The sequence below is a fragment of the Chelon labrosus genome (genome assembly GCF_963514085.1).
Source record: "Chelon labrosus genome assembly, chromosome: 19".
Lineage (NCBI taxonomy): Eukaryota > Metazoa > Chordata > Actinopteri > Mugiliformes > Mugilidae > Chelon > Chelon labrosus.
In genome coordinates, this window is record NC_140352.1 from 822,956 (window position 1) to 833,167 (window position 10,212).

Sequence of the window (10,212 nt, forward strand, 5' to 3'; positions counted from 1 at the left end):
TAGACGTCCTCGGGTCATCATTCAAGCCCTCCCATATCTTCAGCCAGGGTGGACGGTAGCGTGCGGTGGTTCGTCTGCGCAGAGAGGGACGTGCATGCCATCTGAGGTCAGCCACAGGTGCCAGGAGAGCTGTGTTGCCTGTTCTGCGAGGAGAGGGCTCTGCGTCGCACCAATATCGTCCACGGGCCAGAGAACGAGATGGATCCTTCAGAGTTAGAGGACTTGAAACTAAAAGTTGGTGGTGCACTGTACACATTGACAAGAGACGCTTTAGTTGAAGTTTGTGATTTTTTAGCAATTGCTGGTTCAAGATTTGAGAAGGTATCGGGCAAAAGTTGTTCTTTTCTAATCTCGCATATCATTAGGCATTTAGAAAGAGAAGAATTAAATGACCTTGAGGATCAGGGCTTGTCTGAGTTACTAAGTCTGAAAGATAAAGTTGTTGAGTTGCAACATCCTGCTCAAAATATTGCACCAGGACAGGCAGCCTCAGATGCAGGGCACATAGAAGTTGTGCAAGAACAGGTTGTTGGACCATCAGAAGAAGAGCTGTTAGTGAAAGAGATAGAAAGATTACAACAAGCATTGCTATTAACACAACAAGAGAGACCAAAACAAAGTGGTGAAGCCAAAAAACGAGTGGATGAGGGAGTTAACAGTAGTGAACTTAACTATGTCCCTGTTCAACAGAACCCCCTGCCCCGTCTCTCTGTACAGTGGAACAGAGACTTTAAAATATCAGGTCAGATTGGTGAGCCAGGGCAGAAAGACAAACTTTCTTTCACAAGCTTAGCCCATCAGATTGAGCAAGGCATCAGTAAGGGATTCCCTGAAATTGAGATAGTTGATGCAGTGATTAGAGCAATATCACCAGGTCTACAATTACGCAGCTATCTAGAGGGCAAAAATAATCTTAACCTACCCACCTTGAGGAGGATTCTCCGGTCCCATTATCAAGAAAAAGGTGCAACTGAACTGTACAAACAACTTACCTCAGAGGTCCAAAGCAGCAAAGAAACCCCACAAGCATTCCTGATACGTGCCCTAGATTTGAGACAAAAAATACTGTTTGCTTCACAGGAAGCAGAATCTGGCCTAAGATATGATCCCGTCCTTGTGCAGAGCATGTTTCTTCATACTGTTCTGACAGGCTTGCAGAATGATAGCATCAGAAGTGACCTCCAACCTTACCTGCAACAAACATCATCAAGTGATGAGCTGCTCCTTGAAAAACTCAATGTTGCCTGTGCAAACGAAGCAGAGAGACAAAATAAAAAGAAATTACTTTCCCAACAGCGACCAGTCACTGTGCATTTAGTCCAGCCTGATGAGACGCTTCCAGATAAAAAAGAAAAAAACGAAAAGCCAGAACACACCCACAAAACACGGCCTGATGTACTAAATGAACTGAAAGAGATACGTTCTGACATGGCAGCATTGAAAAATCTTGGTGCTGAAGTTGCCCAAATCAGAGAATCCATTCAGCAGTCCAATTCAGCACAAACTCAGTATCTGTCCTCTCCTACCGCTCGAGAGAACACCCCCGCTCCTTACTTCCAGTATCCCCAGCAGAGCTTCTGGCCTCCACCAGGACCAGGACGAAGAGGAGACACAGCCCAATACCAGCAAAGATTCGCTCCACAGCGCCAGTATCCTGCCCCAAACCGTGCACGACGGAGAAAATGTTTTGGCTGTCAGCAGGATGGATGTGAATATTGCACTCACTGCTACAGATGTGGTAGTGATGAACATTACCTCGCAGGTTGTAAGGTAGGACCTACCAGACAAGACAGAGATGGTCTTTTAAACGGAACAGGGTTACCCCCACGGGACAGGGAGTAACCAGGAAAAGTGAAGTGTCCCAACAATGTTGCTGCAATTGTGGTGTCTCTGGCAGAACTCAAAGACTGCGACAATGTGCATCATGTAAAAAAGTCACTTATTGCTCTAAAATCTGTCAAGCTGAACATTGGTCAAGACACAAAAAACTATGCAACCAGCACTCTCACCCTCAAGTAAACAAGCACTCCAGTTCACAAGTAAATCAACGCTCCCATTCAAGCTCAAAATCCAGCCACACTAAAAAAGAAGACAGACAGTCCCGTCTAGTCGCTTTGGTAGGAAAAAAATGCATTGTTGAGTGCTACATACAAGGTTGTAAAACACTAGCACTGTGGGATACAGGCTCCCAAGTCTGCATTGTTGATGAGAAGTGGAAAAAGAGACATTTGCCACATGAAAAGTTAAGACATGTCTCTGAGTTACTTGATGCACCTGATGACTTGAAAATCGCAGCTGCCAATGGACAAAACATGCCATATAAGGGTTTCATTGAGGTCAGTTTTGGTTTGGCTGCAGAGGGAGCTGACCCCAAAGAACTTGTTGTGCCCATGCTTGTGATGAAGGGCGGGAGCCTTTTACAGCCTATCCTAGGCTTTAATGTCATTGAGCAAATAGTGAAAACGAACACTGAAGAACAACTTGATGCTGCAAGAACAAGGCAGTTGCATGGGGCACTAAGAGCAGCTTTTCCCAGTCTTGAGGAAGAGAATGTCACAGCCTTCATTGACCTAGTGACAACTGAACAGTCATGTGACTATGTTGTGAAAACTACAAGAGAGAGAGTCACCGTTCCAAAACACACTTCTGTTCAGATTAACTGTAAAGTGCAGATTCAACCACCGAAAAGAGATACCACACTTCTGTTTGAGCCTGACGTAAATCCTCAGTGGGCGGAGGGCCTCGAGTTCTGTGAAACTTTGGTAAAGCTCAAAAGTGGTGCCTTGCCTTACATTGTTATCGATGTTCAAAATCCTACTGATCACGACATTGAACTGTCTGGAAGAACTGTCGTGGGAAGTCTTCAACAGATCCAGGCTGTGTATCCTGCTACTGTTTTGGAGAAACCGGATCATTGCCCTCCAGTGTCAGTCAGCCAAACTAGTGCAGTAGGTAAGCAAACTGCTGACACTCTCTGGGATCCTCCAATCGATTTGAGCCATTTGAGTGATTCTGAAAGAGTAGTGGTGCAGGACATGCTTCGCAATGAATGCTCGTCCTTTTCCAAATCAGATGATGACATCGGATGTATTGAGAAGCTGAAGCTGAGTATATCGCTGAAAGATATGGACCCTGTAGCACGCACTTACCTTTCTGTTCCAAAACCACTATATAAAGAGATGAAGGATTATTTGCACAACCTCATTGCACAGGGATGGGTGAAAAAATCCAACTCATCTTATGCCTCACCAGTGGTCTGTGTAAGAAAGAAGGATGGAAGCCTTCGACTCTGCATAGATTACCGTGAACTAAACAGAAAGACCCACCCTGACAGACAACCGATCCCTAGAGTGCAAGACATCCTTGACAGCCTTGGTGGCAATTCATGGTTTTCGTTATTGGATCAAGGAAAGGCCTACCATCAAGGTTTTATGGATGAGAGCAGCCAGCCTTTGACTGCATTTGTGACTCCATGGGGCCTCTACGAATGGATCAGGATTCCATTCGGACTGATGAATGCACCTGCTGCCTTCCAAAGGTGTATGGAGGAGTGCTTGGAAGATGCACGAGACAACATCTGTGTGCCCTATCTGGATGACACACTTGTGTACAGTCAGTCATTTGAGGACCATGTTCATCATGTCAGAAAAGTGCTCCAGCTGTTGAGAAAGTATGGGATCAAGCTAAAGCCCAGCAAGTGCGAATTGTTCAAACGTGAAGTCCGCTACCTGGGAAGAATCGTTTCAGCAGAAGGGAGCAAGGTTGATCCAGCCGACACCATCGCTGTCAGAGCTCTCAAAGATAAGAGGCCAAGCAACGTAGGGGAGCTACGTGCTGTTATGGGCTTGTTAAGTTACTACAGGCAGTATATAAAGGATTTCTCCCGTATCGCAGGACCACTGTATGACTTGCTGAAAGGCACAACAGAAAATGACAGTGTGACACAAAACACAAGAAAGAGACGATTTGCAGGAAAGGGAAAAGGAGTGCCATCACACAAACCAATTGTGTGGACTGAGGAGCATCAAAGAATCCTGGAGCAGCTAATAGACTGCCTGGTTGTGCCCCCAATCCTTGGGTTCCCGGACTTCTCACAGCCATTTATACTTCACACAGATGCCTCAAACCAAGGACTCGGGGCGGTTTTATACCAACAACAAGGTGACAAGCTACGTGTGATAGCCTATGGTTCTCGAACACTGAGTGCTGCTGAACGGAACTACCACCTCCATTCAGGGAAGTTGGAATTTCTGGCCTTAAAGTGGGCGGTAACAGAAAAATTTAGAGATTACCTGTATTATGCGCCTACTTTTACTGTCTTCAGCGACAATAACCCTCTAACTTATGTCATGTCAAGTGCCAAGCTCAATGCGACAGGTCACAGATGGGTTGCAGAGCTTGCAGACTTCCATTTTACTATTCGATACCGCCCAGGTAAAGAAAACGTGGATGCCGACAGCCTGTCGCGAATGCCTGTAAACATTGAGGAGATGATGGAACAGTGTACTGAGGAACTGGCATCAGACTGTGTGGCAGCAACAACCCAAGCTGTTGAAACACAAGATTCCAGCTCTCCATGGGTCTGTCCAGTGCTTGCTTCTCCCCAGTGTACAGCTGTAAGCCAGGTGACACACGAGCCATTCTCAGTTGCTGAAATCAGGCAAGCACAACAAGATGACAAGGACATTGGTCCAATTATACAGTGCAAACTGACAGATTGCAAACCATTAGGGCATGAACTTAAAGCTTTCAGCATGCGAAGCAAGAGCCTGCTGCGTGAGTGGGAAAGACTTCATGTTGATGAAGATGGCATTCTTCTCAGAAAGACAGCAAACAAAACACAGCTGGTACTACCTGAGGTCTATAAGTCTACTGTACTCAAAGGGTTGCATGACGAAATGGGCCATCAAGGCATAGATCGAACAACATCATTGATCAGAGACAGATTCTTTTGGCCATATATGCAGAAAGAAATTGAACATTATGTAGCAAGGACATGTACCTGTCTGAAACAAAAAGCACCATGTAAAGAACAAAGGGCACCTTTAACCAGTATCGTAACCACACAGCCATTTGAACTGGTGTCTATTGATTTCCTCCACCTGGACAAATGTACAGGAGGATATGAGTACATATTGGTCATTGTTGATCATTTTACTCGTTTTGCGCAGGCTTATGCTACCACCTCCAAGTCTGCCAAGACAGTTGCAGATCGTATATTCAACGATTATGCCCTTAAGTTTGGACTGCCAGCACGAATACACCACGATCAAGGTGGCGAATTTGAGAACCAGCTCTTCGCCCAGCTGAAAAAGAATTGTGGTGTTCTCGGATCACGAACAACTCCCTATCACCCCCAAGGAAATGGGCAAGTCGAACGATTCAACAGGACATTGTTACAAATGTTAAAGACACTTACTGATAAACAGAAAACTAACTGGAAAGACTCTTTGAACAAGTTGATCTATGCGTACAACTGTACAAGATGTGAGGTAACAGGTTTCTCTCCCTTCTACCTGCTTTTTGGAAGGTCACCGAGGTTACCTGTCGATCTCCTGTTTGGTCTCACCTCTAAAACAGGAACGCCTGACCATCAAACATACATGGAGAAATGGAGACGAGAGATGCAGGAGGCATATGAAATAGTTCAGGCGAATGCAAAAAAGTCAATGGAAAGAGGAAAGAGACATTATGACGGAAAAGTAAAAAGCTCAGTCTTGTATCCTGGTGATCGTGTCCTTGTTCGGAATCTAACACCGAGAGGAGGCACTGGAAAACTTCGTAATCACTGGGAAGAAGCTATCCATGTTGTGATTCGACAGGTTGGAGAAGACATCCCAGTCTATGAAGTAAAACCTGAGCAAGGAAGAGGAAGGTCAAGAATCCTTCATCGTAACCTGTTGTTACCGTGTGATCATCTGCCTTTGGAAATTCAGCCAAAAGGGGCACCTAAACAAAAAGGAAGGATGGCAGAGACTCCCGCAGACAACACAAATCAGGAAGAGGAAGAGGATGAGGAAGAATGTGGATACTTTTACAGACCAGTTTTACAGCCTCATGTCCCTGTGGAAAGTATTGACAATGGTAACACACAAGAGGATGGTGATCAAGGAGCACCAGTACTGAGCACTGATGAGCCGGTGGCTGAGGAAAACCCTGTAGTTGACACAAATGAGTTTGAGCAGGAAAATGTGCAGCAGGATGAGTGTAATCAGAATCTGGATGTACAGCCTGAGGAAGAGGCACAGGATGAAGACACTGTACCTCATCATCCAGACCCACCTGAAAATGATAGTCAACAGAGATTTGCATTACCAAAAAGAGAAAGACGAGCCCCAAAAATATTCACTTATGACCAGCTTGGGACCCCGACATGCTATAGTGCAGCACATGCAAATGGTGGACTTTACCAATTCCAGCCCCTATCATACTCCGACGTACAGCCACTGACCATGTGGATGAGTCCATTCCCAGTTTACCAACCCTTACTCATGCAAGGATATTAAACCTAAACCAAATTTGGTTTGTTCCATTCAAAAGTGCTTGACTTAAAATAACAAACTAATACACCCCCCCCCCCATAAATTCATGTTGGCAGTGCTACCAGAAACAAACTGATATCACCTCTGAAATGCAGTTTAGATAACTATGAGCTAGTCAGTTAAGAGCCTTTGGTTCGTAAAGGTTGTGATGTCGGGACGACATCAAATTTTGCAGGGGTGTGTGTGGTAGATTGATTTTATTAAAAAGCTGATAATAAAAATTAGTTCATGGACAGTAAAAACAGCTATTAAAATCAATTAAAAAAAAAAATGATAAACTCATAATTTTAGAAAAAAACTGAGAAAAGGAAATTAGTTGATGGGGAGATGTCGTCCTCTCCTAATGGGAGATTTAAAAAAATTCATGTCAACAAGATTAAATATGTTAGGTTAAAATGCTTAACTTAAATGAACGAGATTAAAAATGGTTATAAATATACCTGTCAGATTAGTTTATCTGTCATCAACCTGTTGGGCCTTTTTAAAACTTATCCATGATCGATTAGTTATGCCTGCAGTGACCGTGAGGGGGAGTTCGTGGCAAGGATGCTTCACACTCGGCTGAGCAACCGCAAAAGGAAGCATCTGTGTCAGAGTGTATTTATTGATTCCCCTCATTTCAGGTATGTTCGGAGTGCTTATGCCCATTAACTGTAGATGTTGTTTTGTGTATGTTTCGCGAAAACATTAAGTGAGTTGTGAGTGTTTTAGGAGCATTTTCTTGGAGTTTTAAAGTGGTTAAATGTTACGGCCTCGGCAGCTAGCTTAACTTACTCAGGAGAGAGTCGCGCCATGTTGCGCATACCTGTGACACATGATATTTTGCTGTGTAGGTTAGCAAGAGACTAAATGCTATTGTTTGTATGTGTTCTGTTGCATTTATAGGTTTGTTTAAAGAGCAATTACACGGGAAATGGTGAAAAGATGACATAAGAAATAGGACAGAGAAAGATTGAATTGAAATGTAATTGTTAATTTTTGTAAATTGTAATACTTTGTTTTTATGAAATTTTTGTAACTTTGTTAATACCTTTGTTTACAAGTAAACACACTCGGCTGAGCAACCGCAAAAGGAAGCATCTGTGTCAGAGTGTATTTATTGATTCCCCTCATTTCAGGGTTGTAACATTTATTTGTTTATTTAGGTAAATGAGCCAATATTATATATCTGTAGAGTGGGAGTCCAATAGGAAGAGCTACTACTAGCTGGGAGGGTAGGAAGCTAGGAAGAGATCAACTTGAATTCAGGGAGGAGAATTTAAACCAGTTTGAGGCAGCTGCAGTAAAGCGTGCAGCGATGCAGTAAAACCTGGTGTCTTTCAGTCGTCACTGGTTCCAGATTCATCTAAATGTAAATCTCCTGCTCCAGACGCTCAGTAAATACTAAACACAGCATCATACTGACTGTCTCAATCTGCACTCCACTGACAATTCATTAGGTACACCTATGCTCATTAATGCAGGTATGTAATCAGCCAATCACAGAGCCTCTCTGTACATGTAGCGGTGAAGACGTGGTCATGATGATCAGCTGGAGGTCAAACTGACTCTAGAAATGTTTTTAACGTTTTAACGTAACTCTGGGACCAAATCATCACAACATGAGATTCTTTTAAATCCAGATATGAACCAGTTAGTTTCATGTGAGTTATGAGTCGACACATTGAGATGAATCAAGGGAATTAACCTGACGATGAAAAGAAGCTGGAGTGTTGATGTTTTTCATACGTTTGTTAAGAGGATGATTAAAGGTTGATGTTTTCCTTCCTGCTCAGATAATGAACCAATGAAAACAGACATAGACAACGTGAAGTTATTAATCTACAGACTCTGATCTGAAGATGTTTCCTCAGCGCTAAGAGGCTAGCAAGCTAGGAAGAGCTATCAGAGACATTTAAACTAATCAGGTGAGGCGTGACTACGGTTACTCTCCTGTCAATCACCACATTAAACGATCTGATTGGTCCAGTAGATCTGCAGGAGCAGAATCAGTTCCCAACAGAGAGACTGGAGATAAAGTTTATATCATAAAAACATCTGGATGAGGAAGCAGGGCTAGCCTCTACATACAAGCTGGAATCATTAATAATCTGGATTTATTTATGAACTCTGAGTTTAAGGAAGTTTTTCTCTTGATCAGCTGACTGAGGAAGCCTTTGATAAAACAGCTATAAATGTTGAAACGTTCTGTAAAGCTTTGTTTTCTGGAGGCCTCCTTCGTTTCCATCACGCTGTTAATGAAACATTTATTTATTTATATAATGAGTTCATTAAAAACACATTCAGTCAGCTCCACCATGATGATGATGATGATGATGATGGTCGTCGTAATGAACGCTGATAACTTTCATTTTAATTTTAATAATAATGATTCCTCTGGGTGAAAACAGCTGACGACGCTCAGGGTTTTAAAAGAGCAGTCATCAACGTTAATGTGGCTTCATCTCACAGGAACTACATTACCCAGAAGTCCTTGCTCGTACCAGCAGGAGACGACCAGGAGGAAAAGAATGATTCTGGAGGAAGAAGTTTTAGTTTTTAGTTCCAGATGAAGATTAAAACACGACTCGTTATTTTTGATTTATTTTAATTTAAACAGATCAGGTGTTCAGTAGTTATTTATTCCAGGTCTGACATAAACCAGAACCACGTCACTGTAGAGGCTGAACCTCTAAACACAAGAAGAAGAAGAAGAAGAAGAAGAAGAAGAAGAAGAAGAAGAAGATCCTACCAGAATGAAGAACTTCTCAGAAACATTTAAAGACGACTTGTTGTGTTTCATGACTTTAATAAAATAAAATCAGGGTGTTTTTTTGGGATAGTTGGAATAAAGTTTTATTTTCTCCATCCAATAATAATAATAATAATAATAACTTTGTGTTTGTTGAAGAATAAGAAGTTTTCTTCCTGATGATGAGAAACAACACGGAGAGTTTTTGATGAAGGTTATTTTTATTGGAGCAGCATCACAGACATCTCAGCCAATGACAGAAGAGAACCACACACATTGACCAATGAGCTGCAGCGATTCGCCGAAGGATTTAAAGAAACAAAACGTCCTGAACACGTCCGCGCTGCGTTCAGGTGAACTGGTCACGTTTAAAACCAAAAAGACAAAAGTTTGATTCATTTTCTCTGTTTAAGTTTTTTTACGACTTTAAAACAAACAGAAGAATTTCTTGACGTTGTTTGTTTAAATAATAAATAATGGATTTAAATAATAACCCACAGACACGGCAATGATGTTGTGTTTTCAGTTTTTCTATGTGTGACTTGAACGCAGCATCAGATTAAAGATAAATAAAAGTAAATAAATCAGTTTTTATTTAAAGTGCATCTTTAGCTTCTTTAACATCCACATGTTTAATTCATTACGGTTCATAAATAAAGACGCCACCAACTCTCCTGTTATTGCACAACACGTGAAAACCAGCAGGCGACACAGGAAATGGTTCTTCAAGTTTTCATAATAAAAGCACAGCAGACAGTGGAGCGAGTACATGGGTGAGATAAATACAGTCATTCAGATATGGTCCTTTAATAAAGCAGCTTATGACTCAACTCTTCCTCCATCTTCATTTAGATTTAAATCAAGTTACTGTTTAAGACTTTTTAAGTGTCTTTTTATTCCTTTAATTTGAGAACTTTAAACATTTGATCTTTTTAAAGG

At 42.2% G+C, this 10,212-nt stretch overlaps 1 protein-coding gene across 1 annotated transcript in view; it reads right to left on the bottom strand.

The window, feature by feature from the left end:
• Positions 1-1,206: 1,206 nt before the first annotated feature.
• The window catches only part of LOC311504237 (uncharacterized protein), a gene marked incomplete at its 3' end in the record, with an annotated part of 32,342 nt that continues 23,336 nt past the window's right edge, over positions 1,207-10,212 (bottom strand). Inside the window, exons 11-12 of the mRNA XM_084567250.1 lie at positions 1,555-1,777; positions 1,207-1,244 (exon numbers count right to left, since the gene is read on the bottom strand). Of these exons, the coding sequence (XP_084423376.1) occupies positions 1,207-1,244; positions 1,555-1,777 (261 nt within the window). The remainder of the gene's footprint in view (positions 1,245-1,554; positions 1,778-10,212) is intronic.